Source organism: Alosa sapidissima, chromosome 22 (genome assembly GCF_018492685.1).
Source record: "Alosa sapidissima isolate fAloSap1 chromosome 22, fAloSap1.pri, whole genome shotgun sequence".
NCBI classification, from domain to species: domain Eukaryota; kingdom Metazoa; phylum Chordata; class Actinopteri; order Clupeiformes; family Clupeidae; genus Alosa; species Alosa sapidissima.
Genome location: NC_055978.1, coordinates 5285505 through 5308004, shown reverse-complemented (window position 1 = coordinate 5308004; position 22500 = coordinate 5285505). Strand labels below are relative to the sequence as shown.

Below are 22500 nucleotides of genomic sequence, written 5' to 3'. Positions count from 1 at the left end.
AGAAAACGAAGCGCAGGCCCACATCAGGACTCTGTTTGTCCTGTAGGCAGCTTTGCATCAAGGAGTGTTGAGATTCCCATGGATTCCCATAGATGCACATGTGGGGAGAAATAAAGCACAAAACCAGAGAGGGAAAAAAGAGATGACACACTATGCCTTCTAACCACATGAGTAGGTCTTGGCTCTGTCTAATGGATTGTGTGTTTCTGTTTGGATGATGGAATGGTTGATCAAGTGAAAACCTCATCAGTCATTTATAATGGTCATCCATTATGTAATTTATGTTTTTTTTTATAATGTTGGACAGACAGAGTGGTAATTTATGATTTTGGACAGGCACATATCCTAATGGCCATTCATTCATAAGAAACAACCAAAACAATCTGTTTAGATCCTTATTCCAGTTCAAGTCAGTCCAGTTTCTTTTCAAACAAATAGTCCCATACATATAGCATATCTTCTTTTTTGTTTACTTTTCTTGATCAAACTGAAACTTTTCTTTTCTGGAGCTGGCTGCTCTGTGGAGCTGGAACCTCGTCGTCATCGTGAGTCAGACTGGATGGAGCTGAAAGTCTTGGTGTGTCCTCAGTCCCAGCATGCCTCTAAGGCTCAGGCTGTAGCAGGAGGGTCACAAGACCACAGAGTGACTCATCCTCTGCCTGATCATAATAATCAGTTACATTTATATATAGAAGAGAAGGAGTGGAAATAATACAAAAGAAAAAGCTGTTAAATCTGATTTGAAGGAAGAGAAAGAAGGACCGTCATCGAGAGTGATTCAGGAAGAGAATTCCAGAGTTTGGGGACCATGGCACCGAAGGACCATCCAGCTGGCCTCACAAGGCGGAGAGAGTGTGAGTGTGGGCAGTGAGAGAGTGTGCAGTGAGGCAGGTTTAGGAGGAACTACTCTAGAAGGTAGCCAGGTTTGGGACTATACTTTAGAAGGGGGGCAGGTTTGGGAGGTAGGCCTACTCTAGAAGGGACCCAGGGTTGGGACTATAGAAGGGAGCCAGGTTTGGGAGGTACTCAGATCTGGCCCTACCAGTTACCAGTTATCAAACAGGTACCACACAATAACCACACAATTAATAAACCAAACATTTGTTGGGGCACATGTGCACATTTCTAGACGTCCTGCAATAGTCTTTGATGCATATGCGTGGAGGTCTGTGAGATCATGAAGAACTGATGACATTATTAGTTAGTCTGTGCTTCACCTCACTGTGTGTTCACTGTGTGCTGTGTGTTACACTAATTCATGGATGGGATAAATGCAGAGACCAAATCCCTTGTATATGCAAGTATACTTGGCCAAAAACCTGATTTACATTTACATTGATTGTCATTACATGCATAGGTTATTATTAACACTAGGCTACTATGCGTGCACTTGGGGCAGCCGTGACCTACTGGTTAGCGCTTCGGACTTGTAACCGGAGGGTTGCCGGTTCGAACCCCGACCAGTAGACATGGCTGAAGTGCCCTTGAGCAAGGCACCTAACCCCTCACTGCTCCCCAAGTGCCACTGTTGTTGCAGGCAGCTCACTGCGCCGGGATTAGTGTGTGCTTCACCTCACTGTGTGCTGAGTGTGTTTCACTAATTCACGGATTGGGATAAATACAGAGACCAAATTTCCCTCACAGGATCAAAAGAGTATATATACTTATACTTGTTTAAGGTCTGCAGAGAAATGACTGAATGATAAATTAAGCACTGACAAGAGTGTCCCCTCCTCATGATTGCATGTAGTCAGACTGATTACAGATCATATCAGATTCATCCTGACTGGAAGTATGTGACCTGAAATTTGCCACTACAGTTCAATGGCCGTCTGTTGGTGAGTATGCACACCACGTAAGCACACACACACGCACGTAAGCGCACGCACACACACACACAGAGTAGTTGGGGAGAAATTATGATATTCACGTGTGACCTTCATGCAGAACATATCAGATTATAGTTCATTATGGAAAATAACTGCAGTTCAGGTCTGCTTTCCAGAAGTAGGCGACCAGGCCACACATACACACACTGTACATTGATAGGCTCTGCCTTTGATTTTGGCAAGATTGTTGACATTTCAACTCTTTCAACAGCCAATCAAATTACATCACACCCTTCCAAGGTCCTGAAGCAACTTGTTGATTGGCTGGTACTGTTCATGTGTGTGTGGGAGCCTTTATGTTTATTTGTAACTTCCGGAGTCAGTACAGTGTCTGAAACACAAAGGTGTTTACTACTGATCATATCTGATCATTTTGGTTGCATTTCCTGTCTCGGTCCGCCGGATGAGATGCTATTTTTAATTCATATGTCGGTCTGTTTATGACTCCTATGTTTTCAAAAAAAGAAAAGCATTATTATAGATCCTCCTGTTCATCGCACCCCATCTGACGTGGCTCCCCACTAGTGGGGCCTGCCTCACACTTTGAGAACCACTGGATTAGAGTAACTGTATGTTTAATGCATACATCTTATGTATGATAAAGAACCCAAATGCCACCTTTCCGCAAGAGGAGTGGACTGAGGTATATCATCAAGTAATCAGTACAGAGTACCCAAGGACTAATTTGTATGATATGTTGCCCCCTTGTGGTCTTTAATGGATAGGGCCAGGATTTAAGAAATGAATGCAAGGATAAACAGCTATGGCACAGATGTACATCATTTATGTTTATATTCATTAAGCAGACGCTTTTATCCAAAGCAACTTACAAAAAAGCAGTGTGAATCTTCCGGACTATCACAGAACTGTTATGCAGCAATGCCACCTGGGTGAACCCAGGCAAACCTGATTGTAAATATGAATTTGTTCCTCTACAGGTTCCTCTGGGTTCACCCAGGCTAGCAGCAATGCCCACTCCTCGACTAGGATAGAGACACTTAGGACACTGATCTGAGTGATGAGCAAAGTCTTAAGTCAAGTAAAATGTATGCAGCAATGCCCATTCCTCTGATAACCAGACATATCCTATTGTATATAAACACACATGGGGCCCTCAATTGAATGATGTGCAAAGTGCAAAGTCTTAAGTCTCACTAAAGCTAATTTAATAACCACGCAAATCAATTTGCTCATTTAATACCAAAGGCAAGTCAATGATGCGCAAACATTGATAAGTCAGCTCAATGCTCCCATATCAAAGAGAGTAGAAGTACCTATACTCTTTGCCCACATGCCACACAATAGCTGTCTTTCATGCACAAAGCTTTGCTTGTTGACTGGCTTTGCACTTTGCACACTATTTTAATTAGGAGCCTTGATCTTCCATAGTCATTACAGACACAAAGGCTTTATCATGCATTCACAGTATCTTATAATAAATTAATAAGATAACATGTTATTGTGGCACGCAGTGAGGTCAGAATGTGCTGTGATTACAGCTCTTTGAATCTGGGAAAATACAAATCTGTGTAAACACCAGTGCAGTGCATTTCTGAGTAGACTGGCTGCTGCCAGTTAAGTTCTATACATTTGTTATAGATTTTAATAACTGGTCCTCATAGATCTTTGTCCTAATGACCTAGTGTGTGTGTGTGTGTGTGTTATCAGAGTTTGGTTGCTGGTGGTAAGTCCTGGTAGAGTGTGTGTGTGTGTGTGTGTGTGTGTTATCAGAGTTTGGTTGCTGGTGGTAAGTCCTGGTAGAGTGTGTGTGTGTGTGTGTGTGTGTGTGTGTGTGTGTTCAGAGTTTGGCTGCTGGTGGTAAGTCTTGGTAAAGGTGTTTCTGGAGGAAGAGGAGGATCTTCTCCCATGAGTCCTCCTGGGCGTGTGCATGAGGCTTCATCTGACCCCCCCACAGCATCAACACTGCAACACAACAGACAGGTTAGGAAGGGTGTGTGTGTGTGTGTGTGTGTGTGTGCCTTTCTCCCTGTTGTGTTGTGTGATGAGGTGTGTTGTTGAAGTGTTGATGAAGTTGTTGAGGCGGATGTGAGGTGTGTGTAGCTGCTATCAGATATAACCTCCGGAGTATATGCGGAGCTTTGTCAAATGGAGGTCTGACCCTTTGGGTGATTCAGATATGATGCCAACATGCTGACATTTATACGGTCACCGATGCACATTAACAGAATCTCTGTGTGGTTGACCAGGTTGAACACCCACATTAACAGAATCTCTGTGTGGTTGAACAGGTTGAACACCCACATGAACAGAATCTCTGTGTGGTTGAACTGGTTGAACTGGTTGAACTGGTTGAACTGGTTGACCAGGTTGAACACCCACATGAACAGAATCTCTGTGTGGTTGAACAGGTTGAACAGGTTGAACACCCACATGAACAGAATCTCTGTGTGGTTGAACTGGTTGAACTGGTTGAACACCCACATGAACAGAATCTCTGTGTGGTTGAACTGGTTGAACTGGTTGAACACCCACATGAACAGAATCTTCGCTTCGTTCAGGCACAAGCTCATTTACATAATGTCTGTCGGAAATACTAGGAGGGGAGCAGTAGAACAGCCGGCTAATATACGTTTGAACTTCCAAATGACCGTTTATGTTGTTCAGATATACGGCCCAACCATTTAACATCCACAGAACCTCCGGTCTTACACGTAAGTCTGAATGCAGCTTGTGTGTGTATGTACATGATTGTTGAGGCGGATTTGAGGTGTGTGTGTGTGTGTGTGTGTGTCTGGTGCATGCTACTGGTCCATGGGTTTGCGTATGTATTGTACTGCATTCTTAATATTTGTACTGCATTCTTAATATTTGTGTACCATTTTCTTCATGTGGACATAAATAAATGGTTAAAATGTGTGTGTGTGTGTGTGTGTGTGTGTGTGTGTGTGTGTGTGTGTGTGTACATGGTTGTTGAGGCGGATGTGAGGTGTGTGCGTGTGTGTATGTACATGGTTGTTGAGGCGGATGTGAGGTGTGTGCGTGTGTGTATGTACATGGTTGTTGAGGCGGATGTGAGGTGTGTGTGTGTGTGTGTGTGTGTGTGTGTGTGTGTGTGTGTGTGTGTGTGTGTGTGTGTGTACATGGTTGTTGAGGCGGATGTGAGGTGTGTGCGTGTGTGTATGTACATGGTTGTTGAGGCGGATGTGAGGTGTGTGCGTGTGTGTATGTACATGGTTGTTGAGGCGGATGTGAGGTGTGTGTGTGTGTGTGTGTGTGTGTGTGTGTGTGTGTGTGTGTGTGTGCGTGCGTATGTACATGGTTGTTGAGACGGATGTGAGGTGTGTGTGTGTGTACATGGTTGTGTACGTACCCTTTTCCCTGCTGTGTTGTGTGATAAAATTGCTGAAGCGGACGTGAGGTGTGTAAGGCGGCTCGATCAGGTGACCTGCGTCTGGATACGACAACACCGTCAGGAGGTGGCGATTCCCTGCCCGCTCCATCATCTGCTCTATCTGTGTCCACACACACACACACAAAAAAGATTATGTGAATTTGGTTGAAATATTATAGGCTGATCTTTGCCCGACACTAAAACAGACATACATACACACACAAACACACACACACACACACACACACACACACACAGTATACTATCCATTCTCAAGATCAGACATTTACTCACATTTGTTACTTTTGTACTCACAACACTGTTACATTTTGGCGGGGGGGGTACACGGTTTAGTGACAAACCTGGGTAAGTTAACTCAGAGTAAGTGGTAAACTTCCTAACAGAAGAGCTATATGGCTTCATTCTCCTAACAAAACAATGCCATAGGGCTCTTGTTGTAGGAGGTTTACAGATTATAATAATGATAATAATAATAATAATAATAATAATGATAATAATAGTAATAAGCTTCATTTGTATAGCACCTTTCATGCCCGCTCTCCTATGTGGAGGTGGTAAGCACCTAAGTATCTGGGTCTCCACCTGGACAATAAACTGGACTGGTCAGCCAACACTGATGCACTCTACAAGAAAGGACAGAGCAGGCTGTACTTCCTGAGGAGGCTGCGGTCCTTCAATGTGTGCAGCAAGCTCCTCAGGATGTTCTACCAGTCTGTTGTTGCCAGCGTCCTCTTCTATGCAGTAGTATGTTGGGGAGGAAGCACAAGGAAGAAGGATGTGGGGCGAAATGACAGGCTGGTAAGGAAAGCTGGCTCTGTAGTAGGAGCTGAACTGGAGTGCATCACTTCACTATCTGACAAAAGGACCCTGAACAAACTGATCAACATCTTGGACAATGAGTGTCACCCACTCCACAGCACTATTGTTAAGCAGAAGAGCCTGATCAGCTGGAGACTTCGCTCACTGCCTTGCACAACAGACAGACTGAGAAAGTCATTTGTCCCCAGGGCCATTGAACTGTTCAATGCCTCACTTAAGGGAAGAGGAGAGATAGACTTCTCTGCATAGTCTGTCTGCCTCTTCACCCCCTCCATGTTTGGATACTGTCTGTCCACTAGCCACTTTTACCACTGTCTTTCTGCCTCATTGTTTGCGTGCTATGTTAGCACATTAGCACATATGCATAACCCCTCCCTCCATGCCACAGCCGAACTGTGGCCACACTTATACCTTTTCTTAAAATAGTTAAATATATAGATATATAGACTTTACTTTATTTCTGCATTGTTGCACTGCTGGACTTACTCATTTGCACTATCACCATGACCACTATCACCATTGCACTATCACCATGACACTCATTCACACAGAGCACCTTACCTTACCTTACTATGCACAGAGAATCACAGGCTCAGTCCCTGCCTCAGTCATTGCAAGCGCCTCTGATTGATTAATCACCACTATGTGGATACTATTTTTTAGTATTGATTTAGATTAAGTGTTAGTTAGTATAATTTGTATTTTAGTATATTTAGCATATTCTATCTTCTACTGTCCTTATTGCTTAGTTGTGTTTTTATACTTTAATTACTCTTTTTGCTGTTAAAGAATGTGTTTGTGTTGTCTGTATGCTGCTGAGACCTTGAATTTCCCCTGGGGATCAATAAAGTATCTATCTATCTATCTATCTATCTATCTATCTATCTATCTATCTATCTATACACAGCTCAAAGTGTTTTACATTGGGAACATTTAACACAATAATAGAGAGAAAACAAAGAAAAAAAGGTTGTAATAATACAAACAAACAAACCAGTAAATAAAACATCAGAGATTTAGAATGAAAGAAAAATGAGATTTCACAAGAGATAGATACAACAACACATACATTACAATTAATGCAGTGAACATAGGAAGACCCTGTAAATAGCAGCAGTTAATAGCAGCAGTAAAATGTGAATTAATGTGAAGAAATAGGTTACAAGATAAAAGTGAGTTAACTAAAAGCTCTCATATACAGGATATGTACCTCGTCTGCAAACTGGTCACAGCATAAAGAGGTAAAGTCCATCTCTTGAACAACAATACATCTGAGAGACTATTATCATGAGTGAAGCATTTGGTGAGAATACATTTATAACTGAATGAAAAAGTGTTTACACAGAAAGAGAGAGAGAGAGAGAGAGAGAGAGAGAGAGAGAGAGTCAAAGCAAGAGACAGAGAAAACTAGATAGAGAGAGAGAGAGAGAAAGAAAGAGTGGGAGAGAGAAAGATTGCTGCAGCAGATTGACTCACGTCTTCAGTGGACTCCACTACAGCCCAGTTCTGATCATCCTGACCAATCACAATCAGCAGAGGACACTTTATCCGGCCCACCTGCACACACACACACACACACACACACACACACATAACGATAGATAGTCAGACACACAAATTTACGAAATACAACCACACAGACACTTGTTTACATTAGCCTCTCAATCAATATGAACTATGCTACCTGAATATTCATAATAAGAAAGAGGTACAGAGATACGAGTGTCACTTTGCTGACCTACACAGAAACAGCATCACAAAGACAATGTTCACACATGCCCATCAAGCACGAGGTTGAGATAGTCAAACGGTGTCCATAACACACACACAGGCACACAAATATAGCTCTGGAAAACGTTAAGAGACCACTGCACATTTTTTTTCTGATGTCATCCTTCGGTTGCTGAGTGACATTCGAATGAAATGACATTCATATTGAAATTTGCAGTGATCTCCTAATTTTGAATATGACGACTCATTTGTTTGAATGAATTGCAGTGGCCTCTTAACTTTTTCCATAGCTGTATATGTATCATGCGCACTTACATGCACTCTTACACACACACACACACACACACACACACACACACACACACACACACACACACACAAGCACTTACATCCACTTTGCGGTCTGGCTCAGTTGGAATGGGCATAATGGTATCTTTCCCGATGACATGATTATTCTCATCAACGCGTGCCTTTGCAATGTTCCTGCACACACACACATACAAACAAACAAACAAACACTTACATCCACTTTACGGTCTGGCTCAGAAGGAATTGGTAGAATGGAATCTTTCCCGATTACATGATTATTCTCATCAATGCGCCACTTTGCAATATTCCTGCAGACACACACACACGCACACATGAACACACATATTGGCCATGACACTGAAAATGTTCAATTGCTCTGCCTTGAAAAGTCACCGAAGAGAGTCTTTGACACACTCACACACACAAACACACACACAATAAAGATCCAGAGGCAGAGTCTAAGGGGCCACTCACCATTTCAACACACACACACACACACACACACACACACACACAGACACACAGACACAATCTCCTAATGGTCCCTATGCACAGGCCTCACCGGCTCATCTGCTGCAGTATCTCGGTATGAGACTTGTTGAGTGGGTAAAGATGCGTACCACTTATGCACACACAACACCGGGGCTGAAACACACATTATTTACATGGGGAGCATAACTGAATAGTATCTTTGACATTGTAAATATACATTTCACCTCCATATCTGTCAACAGGTAAATGTAAATATGACCTTTTAGCTTGTTATACTGAATTTTATGGCTAAACTCTTTCCTTAGAATCAAACATGTACTGTGTCTATGTTGAACAATTGTACCTAAGACTCCATTAAAAGCATCTGAGAAAATAAACTCGTAGCCGAGTGTGTGTATGTGTGTCGGGGTCTCACTACCTCATGTCACATATGCCTTTTTCATCACGCTAAACTTTCATCTTTGTTTCCTTCAGTGTAGCTGACAACGAAACGCGTGCATTAACGCAGGTCAGCAGGCCCGTAGCCAGCTATGAGGGCAACAAGGAACTAAAAAGATTTGAAGCTAAATATTCACCTGAATAAAGGTAAAAAAAATCAGCAGTTGAAAATGGGCATTCTTAATTCACTTAAAATGACGGTATCAGTGTCTGTCTGTCTCTGTGTGTGTGAGACGGAATACAGAAAACAAATGTTTTGCATGTCCTTGCTGTGATAGTCTACGATTAATGTGGAACATGGGCTATAAGGGATATGCCCCTCCGTTCATCAAAACGTAATTTCCGTCAGAAACTACGTATGCTAAATGTTTTCTTCATTGTGAATGTAACCTATGGAGATGTCCATGTTCAGTAGCCTATATGTTTTCATTTAAGCAGTGTAATGTGGTAGGCCTATGGATGGGATAATGTTGACGTGAGTCAGACAAAAGACAGGCAAGTCTTTAGTGTTTATGTCTGTCTCAAACTTTGTTAAGATGGTGTGTTTAGCAACCAGAATTTGAAAAAATGTAATTCTGCAGTCCCAAAACTAAAATTAGTTGAGTAGGCTGCCAGGCTGCATATAGTAAAATGTTGAGCATGCTTCAGTAGCAAACAGAAAAAATGAAACACAAAATTGATATGCTCCTGATGCACATTTCTTCTCAAAGAAATCTCACTCCAAGCTGATTTCAAAAGTTGTCAGCCCTGAGGTCCAGACACATTTTGATGAGATGTAATGTGTACCAACTTGATCAAGTTGTAGGCTTTCTGTTAGTCTTAAAAAGATGATCAGACACTCAAGGCCATTTATTGATAGACCCCGATTTACCATAACGGTATATGACATCCCTGTTGGTTTAGGCTACTTCTATGAATGAAGGCACGAGGCAAAATAATAACCATTAATCAATAATAAATAATAAAATCTGACTCACTATTTTTTGAATGTGATACTTTCACTGGCACAGTACTGTGAGACTGTCTCATGATAGACAGCTAATGTGTATGTGTGCGCGTGAATGGTAGTGGGCCTATTTGGAAGAAAGTCCAGGGCCTTTTTTATGCCGAGTACGTCCTTGGGTGTGTGTGTGTGCCTGCATGTATGTCAGTGTGTGTGTGTCCGTGTGAATGTATTGTTTATGAGAGGTGAGAGAGAGAGAGAGAAACAGATAGACAGACAGACGTGGACTTACCTGTGCGGTTTTAGAGTACGCTGCTAGTGTGAGGGTAACAGCAGTCCCAAAGGACAGACCGAGCACAGCCACTCTGTCTGCACACACCTGAGGATGGGTCTGCAGGACCTTATACGCCATCTACAAACACACACACATACAGTACACACACACACACACACACGTGCGCACACACACGCACGCACGGACACGGACACGCACACACACACACACGCACACACGTGCGCACACGCGCACGCACACACGTGCGCACACGCTCACGCACGCACACACACACACAAGAATTAATACATATCATGACTTTGTTACTCACACACACACACGCACTCACACAAACTTTCTACTCTTTTTGTTGAGGTAAGACTAACTCACTCTCACAGACACAAAACAAACTAACAAATGTGTGTAGACACATGTGCCTTATTCAATGGTGAGTGAATGTGAATTGTGTGAATGTGAGTGTGTGAATTTGTGGGTGTGAACTTGTGGGTGAATGAGAACTGAGAGGATGTACAAGTGCTTGGGAGAAAGCAGCTATACAAATGCAGTCCATTTAGCATGTACCACTGTGCTGAATGGGGGCTTACTGACACCTCGGCTTAAGCAACATGTGCATGTGTGTACTACGCTACGAATAGAACAATCTAATAACACACACAGACACACACACACACACACCACACAGACACACACACACACCAATGATTATGTGAATATGGGTAAAAGGTTACGGCTGGACTTTGTCCAAGCCGACTTTACAACAGACAGACACACGCACACACACACACACCTCAAAGTATCCAGTCTGAACTTCAGATGGCTGCTGCTCGACCGCACTGAGGTATTCCAGCGCCATGGCAACAAAGCCATGTGAGGCCAGGAGGGCCGCCCGGTACTCCACCAGACCCCCTCCCCCTCCCCACATGTCCAGCACTGCAGGGAAGGGCCCTGGGCCTGCACACACACACACACACACACACACACACACATTTAAACACACAAGTGCCCACCATAAACTGTGTTTACATGGATTTAAGTATCCGGGTTATAAGGCTTATCACAAATTCGATCATATTCGGAATATGCCATTTACATGAACACAGAGAAACCTGGACATTAATATCCTTGTATACGTGATGGATTCTAGTATCCAGGTTACCAACAATACAGTTCTATCAGCACAGGATATGGTGTTTACATGAACACAGAGAAACCTGGATATTAATATTTCTGTATACTTTATGGATATTAATATGCCGGTTACCTACAATAAAATTCTATGTATGTAGCCAGCCGCTGTCCGGTATAAGGTATAGAGTGGTGGCAGCGTAATGGCTAAAGAGCTAGGCTAGCATGCAGTAGCCTGAAAAGTTGTGGGTTCAATTCTTGGCTTCCACTTAACCCCGAGTTGCTCCAGGAACAATGCCACTTGTAATGCAATTGGCATGTAAGTCACTTTGGATAAAAGTGTCTGCTAAATGATTAAATGTAAATGTACATGGTACACAGTATCCTGGTTTCCTCATAAGCAAAGGGCATCATCCAGGACGCCCCCCACAGGGCTTAAGCGCTCCGCACTCCACTTTCGACTATACGACCCCGCACACCAGTGACGAACTGTGTCGCTACCACCGTGTAGATTACCATTCAGTTATATTTTGACGGCACTGCTCAATAAAATCCATTGTTTATCCAAGTGTAGCCAGCTAAACATTTCGGCACTGACATGCATGGCAAGCAACAGCAGCACACTCATGCCGGCGCCTATATGCGGAGGATTTTAACATTTTTATCTCTCCTCTAATTTGACAGGTGTTACAGGAGTCTCAACCCCCACACCATCAGCCTCATGAAGAGCTTCTTCCCTGATAATGTGTGTATCAAAAAACAACTCTAAGCATGGTGTGTGTGTGTGTGTGTGTGTGTGTGTGTGTGTGAAAGAGAGGCAGAGAGAGAAAAAGAAAGAAAGAAAGAAAGAGAGAGAGAGAGAGAGAAACAGAGATGGGGAGATTGTACCTGGTGGTATGAAAAGTGTGCCTTTGACCCCTTGTTCCCTGATGTCCACACACTGCACACCTGGCGCCAGGTACCATCTCTCCGTGACAACCGTGGCCAAGGAGTCCTTTTCAGAGAACCCCTGGGTCATGTGACCTTTGAACACTGATACTATCAGCACCATAGGGGACAGAACGTCTTTCTTTCGCAACCTAAAAAAGAGAGATTCATAGTATGACCTAATCAGACAGGAAATGTCTCACAGAAATGTGAGATATATGTATACAGTGCTTTCAGAGTTGTCAGACCCTCGAGAGCTTTCCACATTTTACATTTACGACTCATCTTAAAATAGATTCAATTTTTTTTTCTCTCATTCAGACCCTTAGTTATGTCACTTGCAGCTGAGCTCTAGTGCATCGTAGTTATACCAATGGTCTTTGGGATGAGTCCACCTGTGCCTAACTGAATTCATTGGACATCATTAGGAAATAGAAGGAACCCACCCTACTGTGGGTCTATATAAGGTCTCACTCTCACAGTTACATTGTGTACATTATTAGGGCTGAACAATTTAGGGAAAATATCTAACTAATAGCTCACTCATTTTTCTGACTGAAAATCCGTTTTGGCTTTGCTATTGATTGTGGAGCATTGGGCGTAGTAGATTCAAATGAATTGAGTCAATCTGAAGTTTCAGATGAGTCTGCCATAAATAATAAAATAACATTAACAACATGTGAAAAATGTAAGGGTCTGAAATGTAACGGATCTGCACTGCTGCTATGCCACCTGAGTCCGTGTCTGCTACCAGGAACGGGTTGCAAGCTCCAAAGGAGACCCATGGGTTCAACTCCAACATAGGTCCCACCTCTACTGGCATCTTCCATAACTATGAGAAAAGGGGTGAGGAATGATTATAGTCGCCAAAATATGGAAATCCCCAAAAGGACCATGAGAAAAATATATGTGTATTTTTAAAGTTTCTGATGCACACTAGAAAATTCAGTGTGATGGCTAGATATTTTCTTGTGCACAACAAACAACAACAAAAAAACATTGTCCCCTTAGGAGCTCAAAAACAAACAGAGCCGCCATCCCTCACTTGAGATTCATATCCCTTCCAAAAAATAACTGCACTACAGCAAGTGTCAAAACTGCGGTTTTGGATGAATTATTTGTAGTTCATATGCAGAAAAATGCAATATTTTGAGTCAAAATTATGTTCATACTAGTCAGAATATCAATTACAAATATCTGAAATTATATTCTTACGGGTACAAATTGTCAGGTTGTACAATTTTGATGGTAGGCCTATAGTTAAAAGTGAATTGAAGACATAAAAATGCTTTAAAAGCAAACGTGGCCGATATAATTGTAACTGTAGATATCTAAAATGGCAATTTTACCAGTCATAATGCCAATTATTTTTTACTAGCAACAAATGTATTTTGTATATCCAAAATATGGATATCTGAAAAGGTAGTCCATTTTGGATATCTGGAATTATATTAACGTCTAGTCACAATTGAATTGCAGATATCAGAAAAAGGAGTTTGTAGGCCTACTAGGAAGAATGAGGCAGAAGATATCTGAAATGACAATTGCGAATAGGAAGAATGACCTAAATGGATATCTGAAATTGAAAGCCTCATTGAAATGAATGGTAAACGTGATGTCATTTGTATTAGGAAGAATGACGTAGTAGTTATCTTAAATGGAAATTATGGATAGGAAGAATGCCATTATAATATATCTGAAATGTTTTTTTGATTAGGAGGAACTGAATTACATGTCTGCATGCAACATCCTGCCTAGCTATTTAAAGTTAAAACGGCTTGCCATACCAGGCTGCCAACAACCACTGTTCATTTGACGCTCCTGGTGCTTGACAGGAAGTAGACTAGGCTACAGTAACTTTATGTAAACGTTTCCAGTTAGTCTACCTGTAACTGTTCCATCTGCGTCGCTGATATAATGACCAAACGCCTCCCAGTAGTCGTTATCCTCGGAGTGATGTAAGGAGTGAAGCGTTACCTCTTGTTTTGGGTGTAAATTTCTCACAACTATCTGAAACTTTTCATCCACTAGTGCCCGGGTAGGTTGCAGCGACAGGACGGGACACACGGCCATTGAGCTCGTTGACCTACCAAGGCTGACATCAGCAAAAACACTCATCTCTCTGCTCCTCTGGGATGTAATTACATTTTCTAACAGACACCTCACGGCAGAGTCTACACGGATTTTAGATCGTCACTCCACCAAGGGTAGAGTTGCTGCGCTATATGCCTCTCTTACGTAAATGACGCACACGGTGAAAGTGCACTAAGTAGCCAATCGCGACATGGTCAGAGACTTTTTTTGAGCCAAACGTGACTCTGTCCTTACCCACTTGCTCTCGTGGCCGCGGAGCCATCATTGAGAGTCGCTTACAGCGCTGGCTGAAAGTAGCCTAATGTGTTTCCCAAAGACTGAGTCGCGACCCACGGGTGGGTCGCAGGAGATTTTATTTGGGTCGTCAGCACAATTGACATGTTGTCTAATAGGTCTAACTTAGCCAGGAAAGCTATCAGTTTTCTATTAGGATATAGTTTGTTTACCACAGTCACATCCCTCTGTAGAATTTTGCATTTAGAATAGCTCTGAAACTGGGGGGGCGAACGTGTCGCAGAAGGGACAGCATGGACATCTCACTCGCAAAATGAAACATTTCTGTGGGGCGCCTGCCATGGACCTCGCAGTTGCAAAATGCAAGGGACATGAATCAGCCTATTTGCACAATCATTAACGGACACCAGCTCTTCAACTTGACCGATTAAAATCTAGTCAACTAAAGCCCATGTATATCCTGTAGATAGTTTCAATTGTAGATGCACTCTTTAAAGTTAATAGCAATCTCATCACATTCCTTATTATTTCGGATTTAAAACGCTCAACAGTGCATTATATTAGCCTACTATTTAAATGGACATTTTAAACATTTTCCTCTTGTTTTCCACCTCGCAAACTCTACTAGGCTACAATAAAGGCGCATTATCTTTTGACTATTGCGCAAAAGCCTCTTATTCTGATATTTATTCATTTCACATTCTTACAACATAGCTTGCCACAACATCAATACACGGCCTTGGTATACGGCCTACAAACAAACGTTTAACTCCAGAGGAAAATGCGATTCAACTTTCCAAATAAAGAAACTTCCACAAATAGGCTACAATATAACGACTTGAGTTACTTGCTATTACTGTTATTACTGTTACTTGTTATTATGTTTACATAGGAATTGACAGTGTTATGATGGTAACCCTGATCATAAAGCTCTAGCAGGGATTGGAACTCTCAACCTAAGAAACACCAGTACAAGGCATTATCCCACTTATCAAACTTTTTATGATGTTTGGCTTTTCTATGAAATTGTGGCAAAAGTAAACATTTTGCAGTACCCCAAATTTTGGGTTATGGGTAGAGGGCGGTACTGGTAACCATACCTGAAAATTTCAAGAGTTTTGGAGTTACGGTTTAGGCTGCAGTAGGACTTTTACATAATTTTGGAAAAAAATGAAAAGCACAGAAACAATAGGGGTCCCACAGCTGTGCTGCTCGGACCCCTAATAATAACGGATCAATTGGAATAAAAATGACACACATAAACACCTTGATCAGAATAAAATTGCCAATCTGATTACAATTTTAGTCGGAATGAGAGGTGGTATGTTCTGTTCTTATTCCAATTGAGCCATTATTCAGATTCTAATCGTATTAAAAGTGTATGCAGTTAATCAGTTTTCCTGCTGTAGCTCTTTAAGCAAAAGCAAAACAGTAACGGCTATTATGATCAAAGACTAGTGTTTGTTAAGACACTGATCGGAATAAAACATACCCCATGTAAAAAGATCACACAAAATGTTTATTCAGAATAGTTTAATCGGAATAGAAAAAAAAACTGTAAATTGTGCTAGCTATTAGCTGGAATCATGTGTATGTCTTGTAAAGGTGTACAATATGGGATGCAGGGATGCTGCTCTTTTCTGCTCAGGGTCTTGTTACCATATGATCAGTCAGGCGTTCAAAGTTTTCATGGGAACATGGGTATAGGGTACAGTTTCATTGGGAACATCAAGGCACAGGGTATAGTTTCACTGCCAAAACACAAAGTGCTGCCTGTTTCAAGTTTTACTTATTTGGAAACAAAGAAGCCAGATAAGAGACATTCACAGGAATAAATTAAATGTAAAGTTATGTTTTCTATGCTCTTCTAGAATGTTTACTTTTGATAACACTACTACATTCACCTTAAAAAAAAAAAAGCCATGGCGAAGCTGAGATTAGTGATTGTTCCATAGTGCTTTGGATTATTTTATTTTTTCTTCTGTTTTCTGTTGTTGTTTACATGTAAGTCAGTTTGAACCAAAGTGTCTTAATGACTAAAAGTAAATTCTAAATAAATTAATAAAATTATACTTTTACAAAGAATATTGCGTGAATGGGAAATGATACCATCAAATGTGTCGAGAAAGTGTTGGTGTGCGGGGTTGTGATCAATACAATGGAATCTAATGTAATCGAAAGTTGCGGAGTGCCTGTGCAGAGGCCTTTCTTTCACACAAAGTCTGAATTTTCAGACGATATAGGCCATTTGCACAAAATCACTCAGGCAATTAAATAGATGTGTTCTTATTAGTCTTTACACACCAAGGACAACATTTGAGATAGCACAAATGTTCTCCTTAGTATGTAAAGACTAATATGAGCACATGCATTTAATTACCTGATTTAGTGCAAACATTTTGTCCAACAATCCGGACTTTACGTGAAACATCCTTAATCTAGTTGCTACCATGTAACAAGTATTGGACATTTTTTTATAAGAATATACTGTAGGTAAATAGACCTTTCTATTGTGCCATGAACTCACTGAACTGGACTGTAACTACTGCTACCACAGTACCACTGTATATCAGCTAGTGCTCTTTAACAGACTCATGTCATTACCAGTGCTGTGAATTTGGTAAATATTGTGGGTGTTAGGAAACAAGCATCTGCATAACTCAAATGAGAATCAAATTATTTTACTTATTCAAAGAACACTTTGCTATGGGGGCAGATATTAGTGTGCCTCTTAACCGGGTACCGCTTGTAACCAACAGCGGAAATCATTGTGATCTAGCCACGTCTCGTTGAAAGTACACTTTACCATTTTCCACACGTAGCTGAACTTTAACAAACTCTGAGGAGACGCAGACTTATTTTGCGAGCAGGTATTGCATTTATCACGGGATTTGTAGATTTATCGCCACGTACGTATCAACACCAATATCCCCTAGAAAGAACTACAACACAAACATACCGAACCAACGTTCTGAGGGCAGCGTTCTGCTGGTTTTGTTACAATTGTAGCAAAGCTACGACTCAATACGTTTTTGCTATAGAACGCCATCATTATTGGGAAAATAGGTCTCTTCAGGGCGGAACAAGACTCCTCTGCTGTGCGTTGGGGTCCGGTTCACCCTGTCGGGACTTATTTTCCCAATAATGACCGGCGTTCTACACATTATCCCTTACAGAATACCCAGAGCCGTATGAAGATATCTTGAGAGTACTGAAGCTATAAGTCCCGACAGGGCGAACCAGACACCGACGCGCAGCACGTGCGCGTGTGTCATCATCAGAGTTTGGCTGCTGGTGGTAAGTCTTGGTAAAGGTGTTTCTGGAGGAAGAGGAGGATCTTCTCCCATGAGTCCTCCTGGGCGTGTGCATGAGGCTTCGTCTGACCCCCCCACAGCATCAACACTGCAACACAACAGACAGATTAGGAAGGGTGTGTGTGTGTGTGTGCGTGTGTGTGTCTTTCTCCTTGCAGTGTAGTGTGATGTAGTTGCTGGAGCGAAAGTAAGGTGTGTGTATGGTTGTGTACATACCCTTTTCCCTATTGTGTTGTGTGATAAAATTGCTGAAGCGGATGTGAGGTGTGTAAGGTGGCTCGATCAGGTGACCTGCGTCTGGATACGACAACACCGTCAGGAGGTGGCGATTCCCCGCCCGCTCCATCATCTGCTCTATCTGTGTCCACACACACACACACACCAAATATATGTGAATTTGAATAAAAGGTTAAAATAACACAATATTTTTCCCTTTTGAACAATTCATGAGAGATAGATAGATAGAGAGAATATCCCGACTCACGTCTTCAGTGGACTCTACCGTGGCCCAGTTCTGGTCATCCTGACCAATCACAATCAGCATAGGACACTTTATGCGGCCCACCTGTGCGCACACACACACACACACGCACGCACACACACACACACACACACACACACCCACACTTAGTGCAAGTTTAAAAAATGTATCTATCCACACAGCCACTGCAAACTATGCTGCCTGTGAATATCCGTGATGAGAAATAGGCACGGACTCAACAGTGTCATACACAGAAACAGCATCACAAAGACAATTTTCACACACGCCCATCAAGCGTATGGGGTGGAGGTACTCGAACTGTGTCTTTCTCCCTAAAACACTGTCACGGCCACTCTGGTGGGCTACCTGTTGTCACTGTTACTCTGTGGGCTGCAGTCCTCAAACACACACACACACACACACACACTTACATCCACTTTAAGGTCTGGCTCAGTAGGAATGGGTAGAATGACATCTCTCCAGACCACATGATTATTCTCATCAATACGTGCCTTTGTCATGTTCCTGCGGACGGACACACACACACATTCATATATTCCTTCTTTGACATCCTGTAACAATCATGTTCAGAGAGAACCTTTATCATGCCGCTCCAGTTCATTTAAATACTGAAGCAAACCAGAGGCAATATGCCCCAGTGTATAGAGGTGTAAGCCCAGCTTCAGAAAGTCCTACCATGTATCGGTTTTACCAGTGCGCTTAGTAGTGGCTACTAAAGCTTAATCCACACAAGAACAAAGGTTTTAGAAACAATATTTTTCCTTTGTGTATTCAAGAAGTTTTGCATCCACATTACGTTGTTTTCAGAAATGAAAACAGACGGACATGCAAAAACCGGAGTAGAAACGCTGTAGTACATATGCTCGGCCAGTAGGTGGCGTCTTGACTGTGTAGAGCAGTGGTTCCCAAACTTTTAACAGGCATGTACCCCTTGAGACATTATGATCTTCCGGAGTACCCCCAACACCACCAATTGTTAACAAGTTTTTTTTTTAATTGTTTTATTAATATGTATCATAAACATATGATACAAATCTCATCAATAGTCAACATATGATAGGCCTACAAATACAAATTCGTCAAGAAATGTTCATTAGTGAACGTGCTTGCAGATTCAAACATGCGCTCTTCCTCCAAGAAGAGGCGACTCGGAGCTCAAACTCGGAGCTCAAAGCACTTTACCTCGGGAAAGCCTTGCCTCGCTGTGAAACAGTGCAGCCTTTTGGTCAGCTCCCATCTCCTCTCAAAGTGCGGAGAATAGACGCGCTTTTAAGGGCCGGGTCTTGATGAAATTCACCACTCTCACAACCTCGTTCAAAATCTCATTCAGGTCGGGACTAACTAAGCTGCCTTGACACGAGCGCTTCCCTATGAATAACACAGTGCGTCCATTGCGCATCGTGTGCTACCTGGGCCTAGGCTACAGATAAAAAAAGAAATAAAAAAAACTCCTGTTTTTCACGTCAGTTCGCGCCCCACCTGACATGTTGGCATGTCTCCGCGGCCCACAGTTTGAGAAACGCTGTTTTACCCTCTCTGTCTCCACTCTCGAATATTTTGTTAATGCGGAGAAAATAAGTTTTTAATGTGCAGTGCAAATGCGGAAGTTAAGTTACCAACATGGGATAGAGAAAATGTTTGAAAAGGCATATGACTTAGATATTTTTTTGCGTACCCCCTGAAATCAGTCCACGTACTCCTGGGGGTACGCGTACCCCAGTTTGACAACCGTGGGTGTAGAGGTTTCATACAAACTATTTTTTCTTGGTGCACTCATACATAGTGCACTCTCCACCTAGTACTCACTGCATCATGACCTGTAGGACCTCAATCAGGGGCTTGTTGACAGGATGAACATGGCTACCACTGATGCATACGCAACACCGGGGCTGAAAGAGACATGAACACGAAAGATATCAGTAAAATGTTCATGAAAGTGAACATCACTGCATAGAAGGTTTGAAATAATAAAACAATATTTATACATTTATCCTGTATATAACAGACTTGTATGACATCTTAACTTCATCTTAGCACACATTTGTCATTGAAATCACATTGAATTATTGCATTTATTTATATATTTATCTGTTCATTCTACAGAACAACTGTGACACCACTAGGCAAAAAGACAGACAAGCAGACAGAAAGAAAGACAGCGCGACTCACCTGTACAACTTTAGAGTACGCTGCTAGTGTGAGTGTGACAGAGGTTCCAAAGGACAGACCGAGCACAGCTACCCGATCTGCACACACCTGAGGATGGGTCTGAAGGACCTTATACGCCGTCTGCAACACATGTAAACACGCCAGTTGAGCAGAATGTAGGCATAGTACTGGTGTAACAACACATCAAATCCACGGTTCTGAAGAAAATCTTGTTTGTTATAAAAACCCTGTTTTTATACCTAGTTTCTTGCAAATTTACTTTGGAAAATAATATATACAATAAGCCCTATGATATCTCCATTTTACATAATATAAGCCTATTACCAATGACGGATCAAACACATAATAGGCCTGTCCTCCATGGTACAGCAGCAATTACACTTATAAAAGTGCGGTTCCTTTAAGATCAACTTAAGTTTGTAGAGAGTGAGTGATCGATCGAGAGAGAGAGAGATAGAAAACGCATGAATAGTTAGAAGTCGGAGGAGGGAAGCTTGCGACCAAAGCAGAGGTAGTGAAGCAGGCTAGCCTAATTTATTTTCTCAGAAGCATTTACAAAATGACAGTTTAATTTGAAAAAATTACAAAACACAGATGAATTTTGTCCATGTCAACTTGACACCAGACAGACTCTCATTCACTCACTCACTCACACACACACACCTCAAAGTATCCAGTCTCAACATCAGACGTCCACTCTTCATCTGCACCAAGGTATTGCAGCGCCATGGCAACAAAGCCATGCGAGGCCAGGAGGGCCGCCCGGTACTCCACCAGACCCCCTCCCCCTCCCCACATGTCCAGCACTGCAGGGAAGGGCCCTGGGCCTGCACGCACACAAATACGAAGCATACACAAATATGAAGCATACACATGCAAAACCATGCTATACCAAACCAACACAAAGACTCTTTAGCAGTCTGAACTCTCAAATCTGCAGTGCCCTATAGATGCAACAGGTTGTCTTTTCCCCAGTTTTGCATACAAAATTGTGACATTTAGTTTGTATTTAAATATGTCAGAATTATATGAACAAGCATAGTTTGCAAAATCACCTTACAGCTGTCATAGTTTTGAGTGAGTGTGTAGATGTGTGAGAGAAAGACAGAGTGGGGGATTGTACCTGGTGGTATGAAAAGTGTGCCTTTGACCCCTCGTTTCCCGATTTCCACACGCTGCACACCTGGCGCCAGGTACCATCTCTCCGTGACGACCGTGGCCAAGGCGTCCTTTTCAGAGAACCCCTGGGTCATGTGACCTTTATACACGGATATGTTCACCACCATTGGTGACAGGACGTCTCTTTTTCGTAACCTAAAACATCACAAAGATCATGTTCAGTGTGACCTTATCGGAGACTGTCTCCTGAATGTTATTGTAGCTGATAGCTACGCCACCTGAGTCCGTGTCTGCTACCAGGAACGGGTCGCAAGCTCCAAAGGAGACCCATGGGTTCAACTCCAACATAGGTCCCACCTCTACTGGCATCTTCTACAACTATGAGAAAAGGGGGGAGGAATGATTATGGTCACCAAACTATGGAAACTGGGCAGGGAACTGTGACACTCTCAGGTGCTGCTGTAAAAAGCAAGGAGTCAAGTGTATTTCTGATTGTTGGAACTGTCATGGTAACTCTTGCCAGAACATCAACCAGCCAGAAGATAACAGGAGTGAGGGAGGGCAGGGGAGTTGGATGAGGTTTGTTACATTTTAAACCGATTAAGGAAGTTTTGTTTTGTAATTGTTCAATAAAACCACTTGTTATGGATTTTTGTATGTACTGGGAGTAATTTTTACTCAAAACGAATGGCTGGGATAGATTCATCACCCCTAGTTAGACATTTCA

The 22500-nt window shown here is 42.2% G+C and overlaps 2 protein-coding genes and 1 long non-coding RNA gene across 7 annotated transcripts in view; 1 reads left to right on the top strand and 2 right to left on the bottom strand.

The window, feature by feature from the left end:
• The window catches only part of LOC121697584, a 14395-nt gene extending 9747 nt beyond the window's left edge, over nucleotides 1-4648 (top strand). The window contains exons 2-3 of the long non-coding RNA XR_006026488.1: nucleotides 3590-3685; nucleotides 4618-4648. This is a non-coding gene — a long non-coding RNA (uncharacterized LOC121697584). The remainder of the gene's footprint in view (nucleotides 1-3589; nucleotides 3686-4617) is intronic.
• The window catches only part of LOC121697579 (peroxisomal succinyl-coenzyme A thioesterase-like), a 33657-nt gene that overhangs the window by 9755 nt on the left and 1402 nt on the right, over nucleotides 1-22500 (bottom strand). The window contains exons 2-12 of one of the 4 annotated variants that reach the window (XM_042079147.1): nucleotides 22052-22151; nucleotides 21778-21968; nucleotides 21318-21481; nucleotides 20655-20774; nucleotides 20292-20374; nucleotides 18896-18989; nucleotides 18468-18548; nucleotides 18200-18341; nucleotides 17947-18071; nucleotides 3840-3862; nucleotides 3677-3723 (exon numbers count right to left, since the gene is read on the bottom strand). In XM_042079147.1, coding sequence (XP_041935081.1) covers nucleotides 17947-18071; nucleotides 18200-18341; nucleotides 18468-18548; nucleotides 18896-18989; nucleotides 20292-20374; nucleotides 20655-20774; nucleotides 21318-21481; nucleotides 21778-21968; nucleotides 22052-22151 — 1100 coding nt within the window. In that variant the 3' untranslated portion in view covers nucleotides 3677-3723; nucleotides 3840-3862. Of the gene's footprint in view, nucleotides 1-3676; nucleotides 3724-3839; nucleotides 3863-16167; nucleotides 18072-18199; nucleotides 18342-18467; nucleotides 18549-18895; nucleotides 18990-20291; nucleotides 20375-20654; nucleotides 20775-21317; nucleotides 21482-21777; nucleotides 21969-22051; nucleotides 22152-22500 lie in introns of those variants that run through there. The other 3 variants (XM_042079148.1, XM_042079149.1, XM_042079146.1) reach the window with 3 other exon arrangements.
• On the bottom strand, nucleotides 2610-14640 carry LOC121697580 (peroxisomal succinyl-coenzyme A thioesterase-like). Of its 2 annotated transcripts, none has more exons than XM_042079151.1 (10): nucleotides 14228-14640; nucleotides 13074-13173; nucleotides 12303-12493; nucleotides 11077-11240; nucleotides 10287-10406; nucleotides 8684-8766; nucleotides 8202-8295; nucleotides 7558-7638; nucleotides 5221-5362; nucleotides 2610-3812 (listed from the first exon to the last, which is right to left on the bottom strand). In XM_042079151.1, exons 1-10 carry the CDS (start codon nucleotides 14457-14459, stop codon nucleotides 3688-3690), a joined length of 1332 nt encoding a protein of 443 aa, XP_041935085.1. In that variant the 5' UTR covers nucleotides 14460-14640; the 3' UTR covers nucleotides 2610-3687. The 2 variants fall into 2 exon arrangements, with proteins under 2 accessions (XP_041935085.1, XP_041935084.1); XM_042079150.1 differs by lacking the exon at nucleotides 8202-8295 and adding an exon at nucleotides 8336-8429 and having other exon boundaries at nucleotides 2611-3812.